The sequence below is a fragment of the Cryptotermes secundus genome, unplaced genomic scaffold (assembly GCF_002891405.2).
Source record: "Cryptotermes secundus unplaced genomic scaffold, Csec_1.0 scaffold47, whole genome shotgun sequence".
Lineage (NCBI taxonomy): Eukaryota > Metazoa > Arthropoda > Insecta > Blattodea > Kalotermitidae > Cryptotermes > Cryptotermes secundus.
Window position 1 is genome coordinate 1788897 of NW_019721002.1, and position 27674 is coordinate 1816570.

General features: G+C 46.5%; 1 protein-coding gene across 1 annotated transcript; it reads left to right on the forward strand.

The window, feature by feature from the left end:
* Positions 1-7215: 7215 nt before the first annotated feature.
* On the forward strand, positions 7216-27583 carry LOC117283069. The gene is made up of 7 exons (XM_033755351.1): positions 7216-7251; positions 7350-7586; positions 7819-9771; positions 13833-14025; positions 23553-23725; positions 25058-25235; positions 26425-27583. The coding sequence occupies exons 2-7, from the start codon at positions 7358-7360 to the stop codon at positions 26483-26485; spliced, it is 2787 nt and encodes a 928-aa protein (XP_033611242.1). The 5' UTR covers positions 7216-7251; positions 7350-7357; the 3' UTR covers positions 26486-27583.
* The last annotated feature ends 91 nt before the right edge of the window (positions 27584-27674 follow it).

The following is a 27674-nucleotide window of genomic DNA, read 5'->3' on the forward strand; positions in this document are numbered from 1 at the left end:
TCAATCTATTTTTTAATTTTCTAAGACCAGCTCACAATAAACAAATTACAAGACCACAATATACCCTTGTCTGACACAGGATTCACAGGGCCAGCCTGGAAGGTGCACTTTCTTGTAGCGCTCCTAAAACGGGCAGAGCGCAGCAATTACGTAAGAGTATGTACCTGGTGATAACCTTATAAGGTAGAAACATGTCGGAGAAGTAACATTTATAGTAAATGACAAAGGAGCACCCCAGCAGCATTCGAACACTATAAGAAGGTGCTCCTTCAGGGCAGGCCCAGAAAATGAAATCGTTTAGCAGTGCAGTCAGGACATCTGGTAACTTGGCTAATATTCAAACAGGGTAGCCCCAGAAAATAATTCTACATCAACCCTGGAGGAAACGGGAGTATCGCCTGAACAGCTGGTACCAGTGGCTCTGTCCATTTCTTCATTTATCCAACGGTAACGTAGGCCTCTAAATGGTCATTTGTATATTTCCACGCAAAGGCACCCACATTTTCTAGACAATCGGCTCACAGATGACGGTGAGGTTGTCAGCCTTACGCGCAGGCCGCCTTTTCTCCCTAAGAAGATTCCCGGTACTCATTCTATCAGAGGCTGAGTCGACCCCAGGGCTGGAGGGATTAGGTCAACTGAAAAATTCAATGGCCTCATCGGGAATCGAAACCGCGACCTTATGGCTTGTAGCATAGTGCCTCAACCAGCTACGCTACCGCGTGCCCCATATTTGAACCGATCACTTCCTGGACTTTAGCATGTGAGGTAACGTACTCTCAGACGATGGGCTGTCAAGGGCTCCTGTTTCGCCTTGGGGGAGTGAGGAAAATAAAGGGAGTAAACTGAATAGAGCTATCGGAATTAGAAGTCGATATATCTCGGACTGGTTTCGGAATGTTACATGTTGGGACATCCCAAATTGAAGACAGTCGTTTTATTGTGGAGCTGACTTTCTAGATCGGTCAATATCTGATGACTGGCATCCGGCGGAAACGGAATTCTTATTCAATGTACTCGTAATACATGAGATATGTTGTTCACTGTATTATGACGAATTTGACTGCAGATTCCAGTAACGATTCAAATGATTATTAGGTGTGCCACCCGCTTTAACAGTGCAGGAATCTCTGCATTTTATTCACATAAAGTACTTATGTGTTTCGTATGACACAGTAAACAGCATGAAAATATTTGTCTTTGTATTTGAATCACGGTAATATAAGAACAAAATTTCTAAATATTGTTTAGTACGAATTCAGGCTTCAGATCATGTCACCAAGAACAGTTCACTCCAGTTCATGTGATACATCAGCACCAGTATCTCGTGACTCTTCTCGCAGTCAGCTCCCCACGTGGCTCTCGTATCCATGGACACGAAACAAAGTGGAGAGAGAACGTCGCCATGGCAACCGCATGACAACAAACTGTCAGTGAAGACAGGAAAGTTTTTGATCAATAAAACAGGGTTATGGGTAAACAAGTCTAAAGTTTTCTCAGTCTTTTGGAAGTGGGCCATCGGCCCACTGCTGAGCCTCTATTCGGGGAGCATGGCGCTGTTCGCGCGGCCTGCCCAACTCTGCAGCCGTCACAGTTCTCCAGCGCCTGCGTCGTAACTGCGTAAGGTAAGCGTTTACTTGCGTACTCCTACGAACTGCTTTCTTTAAGGAAGAAAATTCTCGACCGTGATTTACAGTCAGCGGTTTCTGTGATACACTGACCGACTCCATGTACACAGAGCCTTCCTGTGCGAGTCTATGGATTTCATCCTCCTCTCCCCTCCGCCCCTTCTTCCCTAACGTATTCAATTCAAAATAACTTCTGGAACTATTAATCTTTTAGACGTTTCCGTAGGCTCCTTGAATGGGCGATCGGCCCGGCGCAAGGCCTCAGCTTACGCACGAAAACACAAACGGAAAAACTAAAATCGGAGTTGATGAATCCTCGATCCCTGTGTGTGACGGACAGAAGAGCGCTCCGCACGAACATACGGTTCCGCGAGTTCAGAGGTTGTCCAGTGCGCGCCCTGACCAACCGGAATCTAGTTCATATTACACACTGCGGTCGCATCAACATCTCGCCGTGACGTAGATCTTGAACGCATTGTTACAGAGTCACCGGGTTCTGCTTTCAACAAGCGACGGGAACTGACATCCCCAGACACGTGACGTTTCATCCGTACGGTTGCCTGCTCAAGGCACGAGAGTGACGTGGCAACAAAAATATTTTAGAAGAACAATTCAGATCCCCTGCTTCTGCAACAATGAGCCACATAGCTTAGTCAGATTAGTGACTACATTATGGGCTGCATCAGTGTTTCCCAACCTGTGATACGCGTACCCTTTAGGGCAAGCGAGAATGTTCTTGAGGGGGGTTTACGCGAACGCAACTGAAATGTCTGCATTTTAAGTTTTTGTATCGTTTTTTAAGTACGGTGGCAAGTGAACTTCGTGTACGTAATTTTTTCCAAACAAGCAGTTACAATTCAGTCGTTTATACAGATGGTTTTTAGAGAATCTTAGGTGTTTGGGTTACTTCAAAAAGACACTTTTTAAAGGAATGCCTTATAAAGAGAAGGCTGAGAAACGCTGACTAGGTGACTAGAGACCTGGGGGGGGGGAAGAGATCTTTCTGTTTTCCATCGCGTCTAATTCTCCGGCTCGTCTATTCAGCAGGCGCAGAGGGCCCTTACCCCGCGAGTAAAACGCTAACCAGTCAGAGACATCTGGTGTCGAGGGTTGAGAGACACTGAAGTGAGGCTGCACTGCCAACCGTGTTTCAGTTTCCCTTAGATTCGTTTTAATATTACTCTCCCACCTACCGCCAATGCCTCCGAAATGGTTTTCCGACGCCGTCAGTAATTCAGCTCACACAACGCTGAATGGCTGAATGATAGTGAACTGTAAAAGTGTGCAAGAGTTCGGGATCCTTCCAGTGTCGTTAAATAAGCTACAAAGGAAGTGCGCCTTACCCCTCTCTACTTGTGCCACAGTGTCCCATTCAGTTTACGCCACTCCCATTGGTTAGCGAGGGGACGGAGTTAGAGTCCCGTAGGGGCAACATTTTTCTATTTTTCGCGTCGTCTAGACCGGCTCTGAGGCCCCCACCCAGTCTCCTGTTCAATGGGTACCGGGGATAAAACGGCCGGGGCGTGAAACCGACCACTCACTTTCACCTTATATCACGGGTTATTCTCCTATGATGGAGATGGAAGTCAAAGTTTTCTGCAAAAAGTTGATTAGCAGCTACCATATTACACGGCGTCACCGCAAGTTTTTGTCTCTCTGTTGCATTCTCTTCACGTACGTGAGATCTGTCCTTCAGTTTCACGTGTAAAGGTGCAAAGTCGCCGTTAAGCAGACACAAGAAGACTTCATGTCACAATTGTTTCAAATTTCTGCGTGCCAGACGGTCCGGCACTTTTATATCCAGGGCTACACCCCTGGATGGGCTGTAAATTCGCAAACGGCCTTCGGGCTTAGGGGGAAGCTGTGTGGAAGCTCGCGGACCGATACCAGTTCGGGGCGAAGAGGGGGCGGAGATCACGGGGGCATGTGCCCTCTGCTCCCATGATGGACGTCATGGCTCGGTTACTGTTGCGAGCCCGGCGTGGCACATGTCATCTGCTTATACATCGCTCGCAGTAGCTTGGCAGGAAACCGTGAACCCCGTCCAGTGCGTGCAGAATACACTGATCTGCCTTCCTGCGAGACGTGGGCTTCTAAAGGCGGTCACAGACTGATTTCCCGCAGTTTGAGAGGAACGTGCTGCCTACACAGCACGCTACTGCGAAACGTCTGTGATGATGTACCAGAGCACACGGCGTCACATCGCAGAAGATACAAATTCTCTTAACGAGGTTTATTTTGCGAAGCTGTCTTATCCAGATGAGGCCCTATTAGCATCTAATGGTAGGATGACTGATGAATAGAAAGGGATATGAAAGGAAGCGATCGTGGTATAATTGAAGTACAGTATAACACTAATTATCCGAATTAATTAGTGAAACAGGCGGTTAGGATTATCGAAAATTATCAACGAAAAGCGCTGTTGTAATGTACTGTGTTACAACGATAACTACATTTTTTCTAAACAGGCGACACACGAAAAACTAATACATGTAATTGTAAATGAACATTTTCGAACACTTCATTTCGAGAAGAGGAGCCGCGATAGCTCAGTCGGTATAGCGACTGGCTACGCGCTGGACTACCAAAGGGTTGGATTTCGAGTCCCGGTAGGGTCAAGAATTTTCTTTTCCCCAAGTCGTCCAGACTGGCTTTGGGGTCCACCCAACCTCCTACCCAATGGATATCGGGGGCTTATTCCCCGGGCGTAAAGCGGCCGGGGCGTGAAGCTGACCACTCGCCTCCAGCAGTGCCGAGATCAAGAAAATGTGGATGTATACATCCACTCCCCCCTACCCCTTCATGGCGTAGTACTTAATTACTTGAGCGCAGGGACAAATGTACTTGAAGAAGTCTAACAGGGATATTTGTTTAGCGGGCGCAGTTCTCGATGCGATGATTCGGTTAATTGGCAATTCGGATAATAGGGACTCTGCTGTCCCGCATCTACCTGGAGGCACGGAGGAAAAGCATGAAGAACTTCATGAAAGATACCGGATTCGAACCCAGCACCTGCAGAATAAACGTCTGTGGGTTACCGCCAAGTCCAGCCGTTCGAGTGCCGTGTGATGAACCGGATATACGCAGGAGGCGTCATGTGACTTAAACAGAGGACGAATGCGGTAGGAGGGGTTATGTTTCTGATCGTCCAGCAATTATTCCAGGAGATGCAATTTCGAGTTTAATTGCAGCTTAACTGATTGGTCTGCAGCCCCAATCACCAGGCCTGATGGGATCGCCGTAAATGGAAGTCGTGACTGCACCAAGCACTGCAAGGAAGCGGGGCATATCATGGTGATCGCTCGGTTCGCAAATCAACGTCACAGGCGCGATCTATCTTCGGTTTTTATAAGCAGGGCTCAAAACCCCACTCCCCGCCCCCTGCAACGAGTGGGAAAATCATTTGTAACCTATCCAGAATGGTTCTGTTCCGATCTCGTGCCCATGAAGTAACTGTCCGTCCGTCTGAGCGCATGAAAATCATTGCGACATTTATTGAAATTTTATACTGAGAAATTAAAAAAAAAAAGTGTTGGTAGCGTACTTGGTTGAGGCACTATTCTACACGACGGAAGGATACGGATTCAATTCCCGATGAGGTCATTGGATTTTTCAATTTACCTAATTCTTCCAGCCGCATTATGGCCCTGGGGTCGGCTCAGCCTCTAACAGAAATGAGTATCAGGGATTCAGGGATCTCCCTGGGGAATAAAGGACGGCCGGCGCGTAAGGCTGACAATCTCACCGCCATCTATGAGCCGACTACAAAATGTGGAGGCCTCGACGTCTCACAACCCTGTGGACCTCCACGGCCTGTTACAGGAATAGCTTTACCTTTTTACGATTCCCAGTTTCCTCTTAAAGTGAGCCAGAAAAATACAACGGCCACGTGACAATATTGCGTTTCTGCGCGACTCCATAAATCTTTACCGCAGATAAAAACGTTTCGAACGAGAGTGACAGAAAAAAGATAAAACTTGCATTTTATGTCCAATACAGTGTTGAACCCGAGACCTTCAATACGAAACAGACTGCTACCCGCTGCAAAGCGAAGTTATGTCATTTGAGATTCTAAGATTCGAGTCTGTAGCAGACCCCTTCTTCAAGTTTGGGCACGGGTAATTCTGCTCCCCGGAAGACTTGGTATGTGAGATTTGAGGGTTCTCAAGAAGGTAAAAATATTGCGGGCTGTGACACCGTATAGTTTGATATATATAGTTAGCAACGTTTCGGAGAAACCTGCGGCCTCCATCATCAAGACAGAATTGTGAACACAAAATATATTACAGAGTTTTCAGTATTCAATTTTCGATACTTTAGGCTGAGAACCGTATAGGAGCGGGCAACTGATACATGTACGGCTGGGATAACCCGCCGAATGTTCGTGTCATTAACAGCTCTCGTGCCGAGTGGCTGAGCCCCGCGCGACCGGAAACTTCACGGAAATGAGGTATTTCCTCCCGTCACACAAACTCTCCAGTAGTCGTTCTCTCGCAACTTCGTTACTGCAAAAGGCACGAAACGTCTGTAAAGCTTGTCTTAATTCCAGCCTCATAAACGTCACTAATCAAAAAACTCGGTTCGAAACATCGACCTTCGGACGTGATGACGTAACATTTGGCGCGCTTCTCACACCAATAGACTCACAGGCTTTTGTTCGCTGACACGAAAACAAAAGCTGTTTCATCGCATTCATCGAGGGGGTAGGATTAATTGAACGGCGCCTAAAGGACTTGTCTGTCCCCCCCCCCCCCCCCNGACCCACTGTGACCTATTTAAGGGGGTACCTTCTATAGCAGTTAATGCAGATAAGACTAAGTTGAAGAACTCTATTTTCTGGGATACGACACCATGTAGCCTGTAGAAGTTTACAGACGTTTCGGAAGAATACGCTGCCTCAAACTTCGCAGTCGACGAGTAAGCCAAGTAAGCCAGCAGCGAGCAGATCAACCTTCTCGCTCATGCTTTGCTTAGCCGATTATCTCACTCTGAGGATGGAGGCGAGACATTCCTTCTAAACGTCGGTAAACTTCTGCCGGACTATATACAGCGTCACGTACCCAGAAGGTCATATCTCATGGATAACTCGAATTGACGTGCCGAAGTTGCACGGTGACTTGTCAGTCACGTTTACTGTCTTGTGGGGTCAGAAGTACCGGGACTCTATACCGTCGAATGGTAACAATAATACATAAACTGTGATTCGGAAAGGTTTGGTAGGAGCGGTCTTGGTCCAATCGAGGTACTATTCCAGCATTTTTCTAGAGGGGCTGAAGAAAACCACGAGAAACTTCTGTCTGGATAGTTATTATCCTGGCCCAGATTCGAAGCAAACGCCTCCCGAATACAAATCTAGAGCTACGGCTAGACCGGCCTGTTCGGTGTGACGTCATATAGTCTGGTAGATAGTTGGCTGTCTCCTTCTTCAGGGTGGAAGAGTTTGTGGGTCTACAGGTTTACAGACGTTTCTACTCTCAATATAAAAGCAGCAGGCTGCTTCGAAAAGTTGGTAACAATATACCAGTTTAAACGGTGTCACTTTCCACTGCCAGCATAATATTAAAAAAAATTGTCAATGCAGAGAAAATCACATGGATACCGCAACAGGCTTCGTTGCCGAAACGTTGGTTATTAATAATTCACCCAAGACAATGAACAATTTCCAACTTGACCGAGCAATGTCACGAGCGTGTGGAAACTGACTGGTCTGTTCCCTTCCAGGAGCAGATATGTCTGCAAGGCGGCGTCCCGGCGGCCCGGTCAGACAGCTGTCGCTGCAACAGTCAGCCGCCACGTCGTCTCGACGCCCACTGAGGAAACAGCAGTCCGTAGATGCTGACCGCCGCCTCTGGTCGTCCATCAACAGCAGTGGCGATGCCGGCCTGCGGGTCACTGCGAGCTCTGTGGGGGCCGGGGGGCACTTCCCACAGGAATCCTCCACCACCAATTCACCCACAGGTACGCATATCTGCTCACTTCCCACAGGAAGCTAACAGCAGCTAGACGCGTGACGTGACTACAAGCTGTACGGGAGTGTCATCGCGCAAGAGGCCTAGGTCACAACGGGGCAGGTACATACCCTCCTTCAGGTATCATTATTCGCTTCTTTATTGTGGCCGACCCTTCAAATCGCAGCAAATCGTGGCAAAACATTCAGAAAGTCACGTGCTATACAATTCTGCTGCCACAGGTGTCGGAGCAGTGACGAGGCCTCATCCGGTCAAGGTGGCGTGGACCGACCGTCGGCAACAAGACAGCAGTAATAGCAATGTCGTGGTGGTAGCTAAGCGCTGCACAGGACAGCCCAGGCCAGTCAGCTGCAAGCCTCAGCGGCCCGCTACCGGCAACCTGCCATCTATCGGCGGTGAGAAGGACACCATCCTGTATACGCGCCAGCAACTCGCGGAGAGGCTCAGGCGGGCCTGGCGAGAGCGAGAGGAGAACAGGCCAAACCTGGACATCTTCCTCGCCCACAGCAACATGGTGTCGACAGAAGAGGACGACTCACACATCTCAGATCCTACAACAGACACAGGCCAGTCACTGTTACACGTTCGTGAAGACGTCTCTCCTGGCGGGGATGCGTCATTCTACACATCCAGGAACGTCCACCGAGATCCTAACAGTGAAATGAACAATCAGCCGGCCCCTCAAAATATAAGCAACTTCTTACCTTATTCATCAGCTGTTGGAATTTCTAAAAATCTGTCCATCCAGAAAAACAATAAGGCACTGCCACTTAAAATTAACCACCCTACAAAACAAACTGACATCAGCGTTGTCGAGTCGCTTCTCAGTAGAAAAGTCAACGAATATCCTAAACAAATATCTCAACAAACAGAACGCCGTGACAAACCCGCCCCCACTTGCAGCATTAGCGGACATGAAAGTACAGAAAACAGCCCATACACATATTTCCGCAGCCACATCAATGTCGGAGGGTCCACAGCGAAGATTAATTTCAATGTTTTTCCGAAGTCAGATATCAGAGTTTCTTTGAAACCATCTTTCCCATGCTTTAACTTAGAAAACAGCAAAATGCAGAGCCATAGCGACTCAGAAAGCAGTACATCGGAGACCACTTCCAGTAACAAGTCTATTGGGACGCCACACCAAATCATGGAGACATGTCCTGATATGCTGAATGTGACTGAGGACAAGATTCTAGCGCGAACCGAATCAGCAGTCATTACTGGCTCAATTGATTTTGATAAGAGTCCACGGCTTAGTGAAATAACAAAGGAATGTGACCGAGAAAGCGATTCCGAGGGCCGTTACTCGAACAGCAAAATAGTGGTTGACGTTGTTCCCCGGAAGGAAGAAACACTGTCCGGAGATTCCATGGAGCCTTCTCCTTCCGATGTTTCCGTTGAGCAGTCTCCTCTCTCATGTATGGAAAACGGACAAGAAACATTAAATAACATCGAGGAAACAAAGGAGAATAATATCAATGCCTACAGCACGAAGAATTTCGTTAGTGTTAGAAACAAAGAAAGTTGCAAAGTGGTTCAGCCGTCACAGACTCACGCACTCAGTACCGCTCAAACCATGTCTGCAGCCGCGCGGCGCGTCAACTTCCGCAACAGCGTTAACAAGGCGATCACGGGAAGTTTTTCATCCGACGCGCCACCTACCTCAGCAGTTTCTAGCGTCAGCAGATCGACACCAACTCCGCCCCTGAGTAGAGCCCTATCTGCACCTCCCCAGAAACCTGGCAAAGGCATTCTGGTGCACAGGAACAAGAACAGCACGAGTGTCGACATATCTTCAGATGTGACCGACGGGGATGAGGAAGCTCTGGTCCAGACACGAGGAGACAGGAACATCATGTCAGCCCCCGCCAGGCGACGTTTACGGACGGCAGGTCCTCGCCGCAAGGCCGGAAGTCGCGGTGAAGAATCTTCAGGGGACGAAGCGGAGGCTGGCCCCAGACAGAAGCAGAAGATCTCAGCAGGACGACGCGGCCTATCTCGCGGGGCAGAGATCGTGACCATGGTGTCCCTAGTGAGTGACGGAAGCGACGCAGAAGGCGACGCGACCGGACCATTCCTCCAGCCCGCACCCTGGCTGGAAGAAAGAAACAGTCCCGCTGGGCAGAATCAGAGGGAGCAAGTCATCTGTCTCAAAAAGTCGCCCAAGTCTGGTAAGTGCTGCATTTATACCCACAAACAATTGCGACCTTGTAAGGGTTTCTAAGTTCACGTTGTTTCGTACCAAGGTACCTCTTCAGACGCTATTGACACCTCTTCCATAAAAAAATCGCACTAAAACCTTGCGGAGTAAATGGTTTCGCATTTGTATAATCAGGTATCAGCGCGGTTGTGGATGTTCGCACGTGGTCAGACACTGGCTTATAACAGCGGAGTCCCAGTATTATCCCAGATAACTAAGTCACCTTCATGGTGGACTAAGTGGCTCTGGAGTAGGTTTCGCTCCTCTTTCTCACACCACCCCCATTCCACCATTGCTCTGTTCCCATACATCACCGCTCCTTGATGTATGCAAAAACCCTGACCAGGCAGAACATTATCATATCCTCGACTTTTAAGTTAGGGGCTTTACCTCCGACCTTACGCTGGGCTGGGGAAAGAGTGGGGAAGTTGCACGTGAAATTAACCTTTCCATTTCTGTCTTCAAAACTCGAAGACTGACACCCTTCTTCTTTGCGATGTTCGAGTCCTTCCGCACACTGCCGATATAATGAGCATTGGTTACTAAACTCTGTTAAGATTTCTGTCTTCTGTGATGTGACGATATTAGTCTGGTCGAAAGCTATCAACGTCTCGGAGGAATTTCTTCTTTCCATCTTCGGTGCAGGAGAGCAAGGCGAGCGTGAAGATGGCACAGATACTTGGAGACCGAGGACGAGGTCAGGACGCAACCACGTAATAATGCAAGTTTCAAGAAACTGTCAAGTTTTGTCTGAACAGACAAGTGACTCGTCTGCCTTCCTAAATGCCATGTGTCTTTTGAAGTATGTACTGAACCGTGGACAGCATTTTTCGTACTTCTTTTGGCTTATTTTGGACTTCACCCATCGTCTGGTATACAGAAGACAAAAAAAACCACGACGTTTCGGAGACTGGATCTGTCTCCGTCTTCAGGTGGATAGGGAAGGATAAACCTACTCAGTTGGGCCCCTTAGAAAGAGCTAGTCTCAATCACTGTCTTTTATATACCCGACGATGGGTGAAGTCCAAAATAAGCCAAAAGAAGTACAGTATACACCATCGTCAGAATCCTTTCAAGTCTCTCTTAGCATTTTTCGTGTTTCATATTTCGATCCGAATTAACCGTGACCGGATTATTTATTTATTTATTTACTCTATTCCGATCTGACATCGCTACAACGGCGACTGTGTACACGTAGAATACGGACTTATGGATCGTAACACCGTGTAGTTCGGATGCAGACTGACGTTTCGGAAGAACTCAAGTTCCAGCGCTGGAGAGTAACAAAACCAAGAAACCCACAAAATCAAGTTAAGCTCTGTCCGAACTGCATGACTTTACAACTCAGAACAGAGCACTTTCCTTTATTGGTTTGAAAACTGTTTATTAAAGTTCCACTAGAGCCAGAAGTTTCATAAACTTTGACAGGCGAAGATTAGGAGCGAATTAAGTAAAATTAGGAAGAGGTGGGGACTTAGTAAACACAGATTTTCATGTGACGGAAGATTGAAAGTACCGGGCGCCGTTGCACGGTTCGGGGCCGACAGGGTGTTTTCGGTGTGCGCCGCAGCCGTAGAGACGAGAAGGAATATTACTTCTCTCTTGTCCCTTCATCCAACCGTGTAACTAAACATTTAAAACCTGGCGAACTAACTTCACATGTTAGCAGGCAGAAATATCCGTTCTTCGCCCGGGACATGGCCCCCGCTTTCCGTGTCAACGTCACGACAGAGAAGTCAAAACTTTCCATTTTGAATCTTGCTTTATTTGCAGCAAGTGATTCTGCATTACTGTCTAAACGGTACACACAAGCATCTGAAATGCAGGCTGTTGACACAAACGCGGCTGGCACACGTAATCACCATAAAGGTTTGTCACCTACCACACCGTACGGTGTCAAGCTCAGAAGACCACAATCCTAATATTCACAGTCCTGAAACCCTCAAATCTTGTCTTGTTTGAAATTATTATGAAAATTTAAATACATATATGTTCAATTAATCTAATTTGAACATGGAGATTGCAGGTTCTATACCTACCAGGCTACACGGCGTCACATTCCACAAGATTATTAAATGTGTATGTCCCGTCAAAAGGTGAAAAGGGGATTCACACAGCTAGAATGATCATCTCATGCGCTTTTTCCTTGAGAAAGGAATGCAGGGTTACACGAAGGAGAATGACTGCTGCTGTCAGCTGTGGTAAAATATCATGTAGAGCTAATTAGAAGACTGAACTGGCACAAATTAAGCAGCGTGTCGGTAGTGACTCGCGGCCCACGTGTCGACAAAGTTTGCCCTAAAAGATTCGTCGTTCCGAGATGAGATGTGAGTCGGTGGGGCGAGACTTGCGTGAGCGGCCTAATTAGCCCCACTTAATGAAGCTGAGCCCCGCACGCGACGCGTCGCTGCCCCCGCGTCGCGACGCCACATCAGTCTGAACTGCCGACACCTGCGACTTCACCTCGCGTCCAGCAACAACGGCCTATATGCAAGTCTGCTTGACGAACAGATCTTGACTTGGGTCCGCTCAAGTCATAACGTTCCAGGCTCGTTTTCGGGAGGTACTCGGTTCGATCCTCGGCCAGGGCAAATGCTGGGATGGTACATCTATTTAGGCAGTGATGGATTCCTTTCAAATCCTTTCCCATTCATCTTTCGTCTACCATTCGACGCTATGTAGCCTGACTACTAAAAGAGCCATAAAAGAACTCGCGATAAATACATTTAATCTAGCATTTATCACGAGCAACATATCAATTCTAAAATGTTCTGACGGTGGGACATCACTGAATTTCAGGGTTTCGGCCTTTTTACAGTATTCTGAAGAGAATACAATGTTTCGGAAAGTGGTTCTGTTTCCGTCTTCAGTGGTTTTGTGGGACTGAAGTCAGCATGTGCCTCCCGACGACTTTTACTTGAGGACAGAAGCAGATCCAGTTTACGACACGTTGCATTTTGTTCGGAATACTAGAAAACTGAAACGCTCAATAAATCCAGCAATACAAATTGCAAAATCTTAGTATGAAACATCGAAGCAAAGAAACCACTTGGAAAACCTAGCTGTAGATGGGACACATAGATGTGGTGGAAGGGTGTGGACTGGATTTATCTGCCTGAGGATATGGATCAAGGCCGAGTTTTTGTGAACTCGCTAATGACACTTGGGTTTCCATACACAGTACGTAAGGCAGTGAATCTCTTGACTAGCAGAGTGACTGGTAGCTTTTCTGAAACGTCTCTACTCAGTGGATTATTGGTTTGTTAGTTAGTTATGTAGGGTCTTAACTAAACTGTAGCCTACCCATATTTCTTCCGTATTTCTAAATGCTATATTTTACATGGAATCACAAATATATCTTGAAATACGTTCTACGTTTCAATAAGGATTGACAAGAGTTCGAGAAATTTGGTAGTTAGAAACTGTAGCCACTGGTGACCATTTACGTATGCTGCTACAACTGCAGAGGTTACTTAGAGTAGACTGTGATTCCATCGTGAACTGGAAAGGGTCTGGAAGGAGGAGGTCGTGACATATTTCAAAGACAGTTTCCGGTATAAGTCACGGCAGTCAGAAGAAACCACGGAAAGTTCTCTCAGATGTACCGTAACTCCGCTACGTCCACAAGGCTCACTCTTGTCAGAGCAAACCTACCCAAGTTCGTGAGTCACCTTACACAGCGGTAAGAGGCTGTAAACGGGGCATGTGGTAGCTCAGTTGGCTGAGGCACTATGCTACAAGTAGCAACGTTGCGGGTTCGGTCCCGATGATGTTATCAGATTTTTCTATTGACGTAATCCTTCCAGCCGAACTATGGACTTGGGGTCGACTCCAACCTCTAACAGAAATGAGTATCAGGAAACTTCCTAGAGGTAAAAGGCGACCGGCGCGTAAGACTGACAACCTCACTCCCATCTGTGACCCGATTGTCTAGATAATGTTGGAGCCTCGACGTCTCACAACTTTATGGGCCTCCACTGGGATTGTGAAATGTGTTCGTTGGGTGATATCCGTTACGTTCTGTGTTCACAGTTTCGTTCCAGCAGCAGCCACCGGTCCCTCTGAGGGCTTCGTCGGCCCTTCACGTCAATCGTCGAGTTATCATTGCAACAGCCGCAGGACGAGACAGCCAAGGAGTCCCGGCGGGAAACATTTCAGGGAAAGCACCGAGCAAGGCAGAGAGTGAGGGAGTCAGCAGGCACAAGGCCACCTGCGCCCACGACACGTACGTGCAGACCCTATCTATATGCTTTTGTCATGTTTCGTGACACTTGACAATCAGCGCGAAGGAAAGGGCGCAGAGCTAAGGACCGCATAAGGAGGGGTTCCGTGACGTGTGCTCCTCGCAGGATACACATTTATATATTTTATATGAACAGATCATAAAGGAGATGGTCAAGGCATGTAGCTCNCACAATATCTACACTGCACCACATCCCAGAAGACGGCAATCTTCATACTCACCGCCGTCAAACCCTCAAAACTGACATAGACATATACGAAAATTGTTTGTAGGAAAACGTGAAGGAAGAACTAGGCTTAGGAGGATAATATTAAGATGGATATTACAGAAATAAGATTGAAGGGTGTAGGCTGCATTTATCTGGCTGAGGACAGAGACTATTGGGGCCCTTGTGTTACCATAATGAGTCTTCAGTTTCTACGAGACTCGGTTAAGTTGTTGGCTGGCGTAGCAACTATCAGATCCTCAAGAAGAAGTTACAATTATATTCATAATAAATTTCACGGATTAGGCCCAGTGGCCTATTACGGCCCCATTAAAAGCTCCTTACGTCAGTCCATATTATGGTCGGTCTTCCTAATTGTCGTTTTCCTCACGGTCTCGTGCACTTCTACCGGACTACACGGGTTCACATCCCAAAAGATTTACTACACGTCACGGCCATGAGAGCCTCAAACCCAGGGGGCTGTGTTTATTTGACGCAGAAAGAACAGACTTCCGATACTCCATCATGCAATTGATTTTGGTCACAAATTACATGTAAACGAGCAATGTGTGGTATCATTGTGAACCACTTACAGTATAAAGAAGAGGCCATGGAGGCCCATAGGGTTGTGAGACGTCGAGGCTCACATATTTTCTAGAAAATCGGCTCACAGATGGCGGTGAGGTTGTCAGCCTTACGCGCCGGCCGCCCTTTAGCCCCCAAGAAGATTCCTGGTACTCATTTCTGTTAGATGCTGAGTCCACCCCAGGGCCATAGTGCGGCTGGAAGGATTAGGTAAGCTAAGAAATCCAATAACCTCATCGGGAATCGAACCCGCGGCCTTCCGGCTTGTAGCATGGCGCCTCTCGTCCCCATGTCTGGAAACATCTTCTTGCCAGCAGAGCGTCCAGTCTAGGCACGGGCCGCAATGAAAAGAACAGCGTCCTATTTTACCCTGCAGCTGTTCTTCTTCTGCCCGACGCCTCGCTGGCGTGTAATGCGGTTCCTGGCCCACCTGCAAATTACTTTCGACGATGGAGTTTTCGATTTCCAATCACTCACGCTGACCTACTGGAAACTGACACGTCACAACCCTCCTCTACCCTCTCGCGTCCTCACAGCGTTCATTAACCAAGTTTCGCGTTCAAGCATTTCCGAGCTAATACAACTTATTCTTCTTTCTGATGCCTTCTAAGTAATAGCCCCTATATAAGACAAGCTCCTACCTCACAGGAAACATATTGCATCTCCATCATAAAGACCAATCTTTTCACGATAATGTAAATGTTTGTGACAATAGCCCGTTTTTCATCATGAAGTCATTTTGGTAGACATCGCACATCATCTGAGATATATTTAACCTGTACGACGTTTCGGAAACTGTATATGCACTTGATGACAGAGGAGAATCCAGCTACTGAAACATCGTACAATATAAGTATAGTTAAGAGAATGGATAATATCGAACACAAGAATTTTATAAAGGAAAACCCACTTAACGCTGTTTAAGGAAACAGTTGCTCTTTATTGTGAGAATCATATGAAACATAAAAAAAACACTGTGTGGGCAGAATGCACAGTTTTTTATAAACAAGGTGCGCCAAAGGACGTTTTCCTAAGTTAGGGGGTCAGCGATTTACTCAAGGAGAAGCAGTCAGAGAATCTGGCGCAAAATTACACCGAAACTCTTCCACAGCGCGCCTACATTATTTGGTGCACAAGAACATACGTTTGTCTCTAAAATTAAATGTAAGTTTGATTGTTGCTAAAAATCCAGGTGGAGGTAGAGATTCCTGATTTTGTCCCACCCCATGTGTGTATACCACTGTGCTCTAAAGGCTGGACAGATTCGTGCCCACCCGCTGTCGGCCTCTACCTGTGAATGGATTCATTCTCGACTCACATACCGGCGTTTCGGAAATACAGTTGTACATCGACTTCCATTTCCCCGCTTACGAATATACTACAGGGAGCCAGAATAGTGCAGTCGTTATAGAGATTCACTACAGGCCGGACTGTCGAGGGGTCAGAGTTCGAGTCTCGGTAGAGGCAAGATTTTTCTCCTCTCTACTTCGTCCAGACCGGTTCTAGGGCACACCCAGCTTCCTGTCCGCAGGGTACTGGGGGCTCTTTCCTTGGAGTGAAGTGCAGAGGTCAAGAATAAGTGGATCTATACATCCACTCCCCCATACATATTCATGGCGTAGTGCTGAACCAGTTAAGCACAGGGACAAGTCGCTGCGCCATGAGCTAGTGAAATGATTCGAGGGTTCGAATTGCACAGATTTGTCTGTGACAAGCGCAGTGCAAGTAGCTGTGTGTGTGTGTGTGTGTGTGTGATGGACGTTCGAAACAAATCGATCCGAAAAGAAGCCAACGGAAACGAAAGCAGAACTTAGTGAAACCGGCACATACTGGTTGTGGCTGTGTATTGCCCGAGAGGACCAGGTTCGGCACCTGCTCTAGGTGAGGGGAGGGGGCGTCGTAGTCAAGAAAGAGAGAGATGATGATTCCACGAAGGCATCGACCTGAGCCTGGAATTTGAAATTCTGCGTCACAGTAGCCCTCTGGTGTCCGTTTAATGTAATTTGTAAATTATGTAATATTTCCTTTTTTTTAATACCACAGAATAAGATGGCTGAGATGGTGACTGTTCTGGCTTACATTCCTTCGAACCTCGGCAGTGACACCGAATGTCCTGACTGAACTCTTCCGTGATTCTCTTCCGGCCCTCCGAGCGAATGCTAAGGTACTTCAGCAGAACAGACTCTGACCGGTTCCTACCAGATCACTTTCAGTTCATTCATGAATTATTCTGCCATTCGATGCTATACAGTCCGAGCTAGAACAAACATAAAACTTTCCTTACATTGACAGCCACGCCACGAAGACGTAAGAGTTGTGGAAGTATAACTCCACACATTCATAGCGTCGGTACTAGTTGGATGTCAGCGGTCAGTTTCACGCCCCAGCCACTTTACCCCCGGGGAAACAGCTGCCGGTATCTATTGGATAGGAGATTGGGTGGGCCCCAGAGAGAATTCCTGACGCTACTGGGACTCAAACTCTGACCCCTAGGTCGTTCAGCTAGTAGCCAGTCGCTATCCAAGCTCCCTAGGTGCTGTTGTAGGGATATAAATCTTGAGAACATTTTTTCCAGTCTATAAAATCCAGTCTGATAAATCGAAGATGATATAATATAATTTTCATCATAACAAAAACAAAATCCGTCAGAAACATTGTTCGGTACAGCAACCGGTATCCCAGGACACAATAATATCAATATTTACCGTCACGATAACCTCAGAATTAATATTTTAAGGAAATATTCTGGGACCTGCATAGAAGGACTGAGGAAAATAACGACATAACCCATTCAGAATGAAATACTTGTACATGCGGCAAGATGTTCATACTTGTCATGTGACGTAGTGTAGTCTGGTGCAAGTTCTCAGGACAAGCAAACAGAAGAAGACGCTTGCTGGCTGTTTGACTTAATCTTCCATCCTGAAGATAGTGGCAGTTCCTTCGAAAGGTTGATTAACTTGTACCAGGCTACGCAGCGTCAAGTCCCCGTCGTGAAGGCCGCGCACCCCACACGGCTTTACTCAGTTCTTCTTCGGAATCTTGCATCGCTGGCTTCGGGGCCCATCCATCTGGTTTTGTAGGTTTCTGTGTAAAGAACGTGGCATGCATGCCGGGGCAGATATTGATTTGGGATGTTGTGATGGTGTGGCACGCCGGGACAGACCGAGGGATATCAAAACGAGGGAGCAATTCCAGCCCACTACCCCACTCTGCCGAAATTCCACGTCGATCCTTCGAGGGATATTGAACTACATGACTGGTCCAAGATACAGCAAATCCTCGTCAGTCCGGTTACAGTTAATCCGGATCGAAATGTGAAATATGAACAATTCTGTTCATATTTGAGTACACACTTTAAAAGACACTTGGGATTTAGGAGCGAGAGAACTTTCAGACTGTGTTGAGGGCAGCTGGAGAGACTGAAACCGCACAAGAAAATATTCAAGATTGGCTTCAGCTGGATTAAGGAGACTCTGGATTTCAGCTTCTGACAGCGAGAGGACTTTCAGACTGTGCTGAGGGCAGCTGGAGAGACTGAAACCGCGCAAGGAAATATCCAAGATTGGCTTCAGCTGGATTAAGGAGACTCTGGATTTCAGCTTCTGACAGAGCAAGAAATTACTGAAATTATATTTTTTTAATTTATTTTCATCGACACTATCTCTATTATTAAATTTTCCATTTCTTTGTTTTCTAAATTTTTTTGTTGTCTTTTACGAGTAAGGATATCTTTTGCTTCATTAATCCGGATTAGCACTTAATACGGATGACCTCCTCCAGTTAATCTGGGTTAGCGAGGGCTTACTGTATTATCAAAACCGAGAAACCAGAATCGCGTTAAGTAATTTGTATAGGAAATTGTAGTCAGGGCTCAGTTCCACTCATCTGAGACAGGTGAAGAAGTTTTTGTGCGTATTTATTCGTCAGGTCTGTCTCCTGAAGATAGCAGTCTTCTGGGATGTGGCGCCGTGTAGATATCGTGTAAACCCGACGTTTCGGAGGAAGGTATCGCCTCCATTTTCAGGGTAGAAGAAAAAAGAAGAAAATCCAAGAGTGAAGAACCAGCGTGAACAGGTGCTAACAGACACCCTCGATCCGCTAAAGTTGGCACTAACTTCGCCGACAAGCGGTATAGTTCGTTTGCGAACTAAAGCCATGGAGTTTAGTTTAGTTTTACAACTGCGTATTTCCACGTACCCTATAAACCATGTCAGACATCCTGTTTATATTCAACATGGAAAACATGCGCTAAACCGTGTCTGAGAATGCTGATCTTCATTCAAATTTAACAAAATAAACCTCAGTCTGCATAATGCCATAACAAGATATTGTTATACATACCGTGATATATGGACTCATTGTCAAGTGACAGCTGTATAAACAGGAGACCGTATTACAGCCGTTGCAAGGGAACAGCTCTTTGAACACGTTTCCCCGGCAACGAGCGAACACGCAATGGTGGAAGACGTTTTCTGTGCGGTCCGTGTCGAGGCTATATAACGAGGACCGCCTGCCATTACGAGATATCACGTGTCCTTAACCGCTGTCAAACAGTTTAAAGAGAAGGCCGACAGATGTCTCGCACAGTTTTGCTGACTGTGACAGCGCTGTCTGCAGAAAGTTTCGATATCTGAAATTAAAGGTAACCTTCATTATGTTAATTGCTGTTGGACGATTCACATAATGTCCTGTCATGGCTCACAGGTCCTGGACAAACCAAAGCAATAAACTGACCTTTATGAAGATATTTGGCAATCCTGCTCAAGGCATTGCTTACATCATCAGTAACAGAAGAAAACACAATGTACACAGATTGATGGAAGGAAGGACACAGTATGCAATTCAAAGTACATCAATCCATCATAGGATGTAAATGACATTCAACTTTTACGCATGGTTCAGAAAACAAGTGACGCATATGATCATTGCTAGGCAACGGCTCGGTAAACGCATTCCCTGGGTTATGCTCTCAACAATAGGACATCCGTTGCTGGGTAACGAACTAATAAACACGCATTCTCAAAGACAGTGTTTCCCATGTGGTCTGCGCCGAGACTGTTTGCTAGGCAACTGCGTGATAACACGCCTCTACAACAATAGGGAATCTATGTTTTCTGTGCTGCGTGGCCCGTACCGCGACTATATAAGGGATTTACAAATGGCTTTCAAAATTCCAACCCGTGTGGAGGCGGGGGTCGAATACCTCCACCGTGACCCTGCGAGTCGTAGGAGGCGACGAATAGGGAAGTCTCAAATTTGAGACAGTAATATATGGTCTCGAGTACCAAGGGACTCGGACCCGAGAAATACTGCGCTGGCACGGACCAGGAGCATATACAAAAGACAGACCCGTCCTCTCGTCAGAGAGGGCGCCCACAGAAACAAGACTGTAACTGTCAAACAGTAATAAATATCTGGTCATGAGCCCCAGGAGGGTGCTCGACACCAAGACTTACTGACTGACTGGCCGTCAGTCGCAATGTGACTTTGACTTGATTACGAGATAGTCTTCAGAAGGTAGATAGAAGAGGAGGAGGTTGGTGTGAGATGGCAGTCAGCCTGCGAGGACGTGAGCCCGGGAGCAGAGGAACGTCCACTGTTGGAAGCCGTTACCAAGCAGAGCAGTGAAGACCGCGGTTGAGAAAAATAGTGTGTGTGATAGAGATTTTTAAAGTTTAGTCACGAGTTGTTTAAGAGTCCAATAAATCCGATTACTATTCTAAACCCCGCATATTATCACTCAAACGCATGACAATATTATAAAATTTGTCTCATATTTTCTTAAAATTCGGTATTGGGGACTGAAACCAGAAGTTGGTAGGCAATTCCGAGTGTAAGCCCCACTGACCACATAATAAAACCTAGTTTGCGGTCGGCCACACATGGCCTTATGCAGCTTGCATCTTGCTGGTTACCCTTGCTTACTCTTCGACCTGAAATGGAAGCAGCATGTTCCTCCGAAACGTCGGCAAACTTCAACTAGACTACAAGGCGTCACATTCCTATAAATAGCACTCTTCATGTTATAACTAAAATAAAGCCGTAAGAAACGCCTGTGTGAAAGAGTGTTTTCTGTTTGGGTGCAGTTTCGCACCCGCTGCGGGGCACCCCTGAGTGCCCCAACAATGGACACAGTAGCCCCCTGCGGTGAGCCTAACACTCCCTTACTAATGAGGGACAAGACGCGCACATGTCCTGCGTCTGTTCAGTTCAGCGTCAATAGCTGTCATTATGTTCGAAGAGCTCTCTTTGACGTCCTGAAGCCGGACTGCGCGGTTGGGTGGGGTCCTGAAAGAAAAGCGAATTACTCATGTATACAGCTGCACCTTCCATTCAGCTGAATCTTGTCAGCTTGTGCAAATGAGATGTATAGCTCTTTCTAAATCGGGTCGCTAGCAGCTACCAATGACGTCACGTTTGACATCAGCGGCAAGCCGAACAAACCGAACGCCACGTGCGTCTGCGCAGCGCGAGTGTATGGACTCGGCCCCCTCGGTCACCTGATTTCACAGCTATGTGGGATGCAGATGGGACATTCCTGTCTGTGTTACGTAAGTACACGCCAACCAAAACATTTGCGAAACTGGAAAAATGTCAAATACAATGCACTTCGTTTCATATCCTTATATGTATAGACATACCGCCTCTGTGTTCTAGTGGTCAGAATTCCTGCCTACAGATCCAGAGATCCGGGTTCGATTCCCGGCGCTACCAGATTTTGTGAGAAGTAGTGGGTCTGGAACGGGGCCCACTCAGCCTCGTGAGGATAATTGAGGAGCTACCTGAATGGAAAAGTAGTGACTCCGGTCTAGAAAACCGAAATTAACGCCCGTGGGGATTCGTTGAGCTGACAACGCGACACCCTTGATCCACTAAAGTTGACACTAGCTTCGACGACAAGCAGCGGTCGCTGTGTCAGTATAATTCTCGTGCGGACTGAAACCACGGAATTTGTTTTGTTTATATGTATATACACGTACATTAGCTTGCTAAGGGCCATTAGGCAATTTGAGGTTACTGCAGCAACAAACGGTAGAGCATTAACACGTTGTATAAATGTAAGTTATGCAGCAGGCCACGAATTAGCTTGTAGTCTTTTGTTTCGGTGTATCGTGTATATTATGTGAGTACTGATAATATTTTGATGTGGATATGCGAAATATACTATGTAAAGAGACGGTTTACAATTGACTATTTATGAATGATTTTAGTGGCAAATGGCGTTATAAGTTGACGTATCATTCGATAAGGTGCAGGATTGGGGAGGAATACGGGAGAAAGCAGAGGAGGTTAGTAGCACGAAACCTTACGTAACAAGCGGCGAGACTTCCCGCTGAATTCTCATGGGCTGTTACACCAGTTTACAGCTTCATTCATTTCTTAGAAAGGACGGCTGAAAAGTGCGACCTCATTTAAGCTCCTGTATGGGAAACACATACAAACTACAGCTACACATGCTCTTTACATTGGAGGGAGAGGGGGAATTGAAATAGCTTGGAAATTGAACTTCCTCGAGGCTTTCTGAATCTGTCTCTTTCATGATCCCTTTTCTCTGTGCACAGAGGCGCAATGCCACGAGTCATCTGTGACATGACGAACTGTAGCTTGTTTAATGTAATTGCATTTCTTTGTCATATAATATCGTTTCGTGGTGGGTTCGCAACGAAATGTTTCAACGATACTTTTATTAGCTTAGTCATGTCTGTCTGTCAGCACATAACAACCCGAGAAACATTGAAAGCATTATCATTAAATTTGATATAAGGGAGTGGAACTATTTTTTTTTTGTGATTAAAATTAGAGGAAAGTTTTGCATTGTGATCTAAAGGCGGTTCTGGGCGTACGCCACTAAACATATATCGGAAAGAAAGAACAACGTACAGAACTTGCAGACAATGATGAAACGCACGTTTTGTATCCAACATATACGTTTATTTAAACGAAACTAGACGTTAAGGCTATGTGTAGAATAATGTCCATAGTTGCATTACACACGTCACAGACTTCTCGTTGTTGTTGTTGCTGCTGAAACTGTAACAAGGAACAACAGGCCCACAGAATTTCCCTTAACACAGGTAAAGGTAAGGTAAAGTTGTAACTAATTAAGCACTACGCCATGAAGACGTATGGGGGAGTGAATGTATAGATCCAGGTATTGTCCTCGGTACTGGTTGAAGGTGTGTGGTCAGTTTCACGCCCTAGCCGCTTTACCAGGCGAAAGAGCCAGAAGGCTGGGTGCGCCCCAGAACCGGTGTGGCCTGCGTGTAGAAGGGAAAATGTTGCCCTAACCGTAACTCGGAACCCTCAGCCGGTCGCTGTACCGACTGAGCCATTCCGGCTCCTTCCCTCAACACAGAAGAGATAAAACTGTGCCTCTCATTCGCTGCCGAAATAAAATGCTGGGAAGTTCTTGAGTAGCTGCACAACTGGCAGCTTCTCAAGAAGAGCTCAGCTCCGTAAGTGAGTGAATGAATACCGTCAGTGTACCACAGGAAGCTCCTGAAGGCAGGGGTAAACAAATTAACTAAATGAAATTGATGAAAAATATTTTTCGGGGCCCTTTTCGTCCAAGTAAGAAATATATTACAACATTTGTAAGAAGTTTTTGAGGGCACCGTGGTCACCGAGGCGCCTGCAAGCACAGGGCTGGCGATCACGGTGCATGGAAACAAGATACGTTGACGCAGCATTAAACGTTCTGCGCGTGTTCCTGCAGGGAGAGTGAGAAGCTACCGACGGCTCCTGTAAAAGCGGAAGCAGAGTGCCTCAGTGAGCTTCCGGTGCAGGCCTGTCTAGGAGCAGGGCCACCAGAGGAACGAGCCACTCCGTGCCAGAATGAGGCTTCATCCTCCAGCCCGCCTGACGTCACGACTGAGCCTCCCAGCGCAGGTAAACCGCAGTGTTTCAGTCAGACTCGAACGTCATAACAGGAGATAATTAGGTTACACTTCCCATGCTGTGAACGTGAGTTATTGTTTCAGCACCGGCTCTCGCGTTATGCATTCCTTCTGCGTGCATCAGCACAAAGAAACTAATGCTGCCATTGCTTGATTATACGAATTCTAAACATGTGACGTTCCCTTCCATTTGATTCTTACGTTGTCATGGCAATAACAACAAAGGAATGCCTGTGCAATGACAACAGAATGGGAAAGTTTAAAAATGCTAGCCATTTTTGTACTTTCGTCATGAAACAACGCTCCTGTCACCTTGCAGCAATTCACGAACCCCACCTAAGGACATAAACAAAATTTGAAAAAAGAAAGTTTCGCTGTCGAAGCATTCCAATTGGGTTCAAATTTGACGAAAGTACTGAACACTTTACATGGAGATATGCAGACGTTTCTGCGATACCTCCAGCCTGACTCGCTATATGTTTATTTCGAATAGCATTTAATTGAAACAAAGTATTTCACTCCCGACGCATTATTTTCTTAAGTCTTACGGTCCTCAAGATGTTTACACAAAAGCGCGAGAAGCCACTCGCTTTGAGCGTACGAGTTGTTGAGGAACAATCTGCAAGAGAACCATTTGGGGCAAGATGAAGTAGTTACAGTAAAACTGAGGTAATTTTATCAATACAATGATTATTGATTCGAAAATTAACGTCGTTTGTTTAGTGCTATGTGACAGTACCCACAGCCTTAATTTACTTCATGGTAGTACCCACAGCCTCAATTTACTTCATGGCAGTACCCACAGCCTCAATTTACTTCACGGCAGTACCCACATCCTCGATTTACTTCGTGACAGTATCAACAGCCTCAATTTACTTCGTGACAGTAACCACAGCCTCAGTTTACTTCGTGACAGTATCCACAGCATCAATTACTTCATGACAGTACTCACAGCCTCAGTTTACTTCGTGACAGTAACCACAGCCTCAATTTACTTCTTGACAGTATCCACAGCCTCAATTTACTTCATGACAGTACCCACAGCCTCAATTTACTTCGTGACAGTAACCACAGCCTCAATTTACTTCTTGACAGTATCCACAGCCTCAATTTACTTCATGACAGTACCCACAGCCTCAATTTACTTCGTCACAGTAACGACAGTCTCAGTTTACTTCGTGACAGTATCCATAGCCTCAATTTACTTCTTGAGGGTAAGAGCAGCACCAGTTTATGCTCTGTATGCAATCTCCTTTCGGAAGGCAGGGATGCAATTTTGGGAACATTAGACAATTTTAGAAAGCTTCGCCTTTGTTGTCTCCAGGTCTGGGCGTAATAGTGGCCCACATTTTGACACCAGAGCCGCAGCCCATCCCAGAGCCCGTTCCTCCAGAAGACGCGGCAGAGCCAGAGTTCCAGACGCCCAAGGAAAGAGAGTGTTGGCAGCTCTACCGCCGGATGCTTGAGAAGGGCGTCAGCGTCTCGTACGACACCGTCCTGAGGTCAGTGTTGCCCCCCCTCCCCACGGCGCTGTTAGGGGCGCAGGCGACTGTGTTCACCTTCCTCAAGCCAGTACAAGATTTAGGGGGCTGGTCCCCTCACTACACCGATTCCCTCAGGGCAGCTTCCCAGACCCTTTCCGTCCCACCTGACGCTTACACGCGACGTCATCACCAAAGATTGTGTCTTCAGGATTCTGATGAAGTACAGCACGGAATTTTACTCTTTCTTTAATGTTACCACTTTGTTCAAGAGTTTTTATTTTTTTTTTTTTGCAAATATTTGACCGCCTCTGTGGTCTAGTGGTCAGAGTTCCTGCTTACATATCCAGAGGTCCCGAGTTCGATTCCCGACGCTACCAGATTTCCTCAGAAGTAGTGGGTCTTTAACAGGGTTCGTTCAGCCTCATGAGGATAACTGAGGAGCTACTTGAATGGAAATGTAGCGGCTCCGGTCTAGAAAACCGAGATTAACGGCTGTGGGGACCCGTTGCGCTAAACATGTGGCACCTTCTATCCACAAAAGTTGGCACTAACTTCGCCGACAAGCGGCGGTCGCTCGGCCGGTATAGTTCGCTTGCAGACTAAAGCCACGGAGTTTGTTTTATTGTTGTTCGTTGGATATTTCTACACTCCACCCCCTACATCAGCTTTTCCGCCTTAAACTATTTCTGGATATTATCCTAAATCCTAAATGTTGCCTCGCGTGCAACTACAGCTTGCTCAGACATTCCATGCCATATCGGTTTCAACTAAACGAAAACAAATGAAGACTGCACTTAATAAATACACTCGAGCTAGGGAATTGATGAACATGGTGGTGAGGTTTCGTAACCTCGGCACGAGACATATGTAAATAGTCAGTTTCACGCCATGGCCGCTTTGGATCTGGGAAAATCCGCTTCTACCAGTTGGATAGGAAGCTGCGTAGCCCCCAGAGCCGGTCTCGACGTTGTGGAGGAGATAGGAATGTCTTGCCCTTTCGGGAATCGAACATATATTTCTAGTTGTCCAAGGCATATATCCCAGACAGTATACCGACTGCGCTATCCGGGCTCTTGTTGAACACAATAAAGGTTACAGTAATTGTTTCATGCGGTTTTCTTGTAAGTCCACTTAATGCTCGCTTTTGACTTGTTCCCTACATTTAAAACTGGAAGTGTCTGACGTCACATCCTTGTCTCTTCCGCAGGGGAATGCTGACGCCTACAGAATACCGTCTGCGCCGCGACGCTCTGCTGTCCACGTGCTAGTCGGTCCGTCCTGTACTCCGTCCATATTAGCACTGCCTAACCGCAGCAGTTGGTTCGACACCGTCAGACGCCCGAGTTGACACGCTGCTGTAATATTTTTTTTTGGCTCCATCCATCTCGGCCGAGCGTACGTATGGTGACTGTGGCTGTTCCGGCTACAGCCGTCTGGGTCGTGACGCGGTGCAATTTGGTAGGCAGTCTGTTTTACTGAGCACGGCACTCTCTCGTGTGATTAATATAAATTTACATTCATTTTTAAGGATAATCTGTCGGTACTGCAAGATCGCAAAGTTCAAATATGTTTTAAACAAAACGATTTCTGATTCTGACACTTTGAAGCCTGAAGATAAACGGAGAAAGAGAGAGAAAGAGATAAGGGGGAAGGTCAAACCGACGATTAACTTCGTGTGCGGACGTAACCTAGGGCCTGAGCACTGCTCACTATCCTGGGCGTTCAGTGAAAAAGTCTATTCACGTTAGATGATAAGTTTTGCGAAACATCGGAGAAAAAAGAAGGGAAGGTAGTAAAGAAGTAGGTGTAGAGTGAAAGTCGTGGGAAAAGCGAAGAACACTACCTGAAAATAGCAAGCAATAATGGCTCCCAGCAAGGCTGCGGAATTTTGTATTCTCTGAATTAAAAACTACATCCTTTGGAAGGGTCTTTTTGGGATTTTTCAGAGTACGGGGTTTAATTTTGATGAGTTGAAATCTTGAGAGCTTATAACCAGTATTTACATCATTCGCAGAGCACACGAAGGCCAATCGGTGAATGTCATTTAGAGAAATATTAGCTGTTTATTGTGAGAATAACACGAACGCACACTATGTGGGCTGATTATTATATTGGTCTTTGTAACAGATATGCAGTATTTTCTCTGTGAGGCAGAACTGGATTTTAAATAGTATTTAGGTGAACTTCAGGCTTCAAAGAGTAAGTGGTAGTCTATTTTCCTCCGGAAGGACACGAGGAGTGTGACAGGATATCGCGGTTAGAAGGAACTGTCTGCAGTACCCATGTGCGTTATACATGGTAGAGTCGTTAAGTGTGTGGACTGTGGTTTTATCGCATCATATTACAAGATATTCACATACACTTACACAGACCCACATCGGCCCTCAAAATAATTGCCGTTGGCCACTATGCAAGTCTGCCAACTTTGATAGAGTTGTCGAAAACACTGCTGAAACA

Excerpts from the sequence above, each read along its gene's own strand:
- LOC117283069 (XM_033755351.1), top strand. The coding sequence starts at position 7,358 with ATGTCTGCAAGGCGGCGTCCCGGCGGCCCGGTCAGACAGCTGTCGCTG. Across the intron at positions 23,726-25,057 it reads GACTGAGCCTCCCAGCGCAG|GTCTGGGCGTAATAGTGGCC; the intron begins GTAAACCGCAGT and ends TGTTGTCTCCAG. Across the intron at positions 25,236-26,424 it reads TCGTACGACACCGTCCTGAG|GGGAATGCTGACGCCTACAG; the intron begins GTCAGTGTTGCC and ends TCTCTTCCGCAG.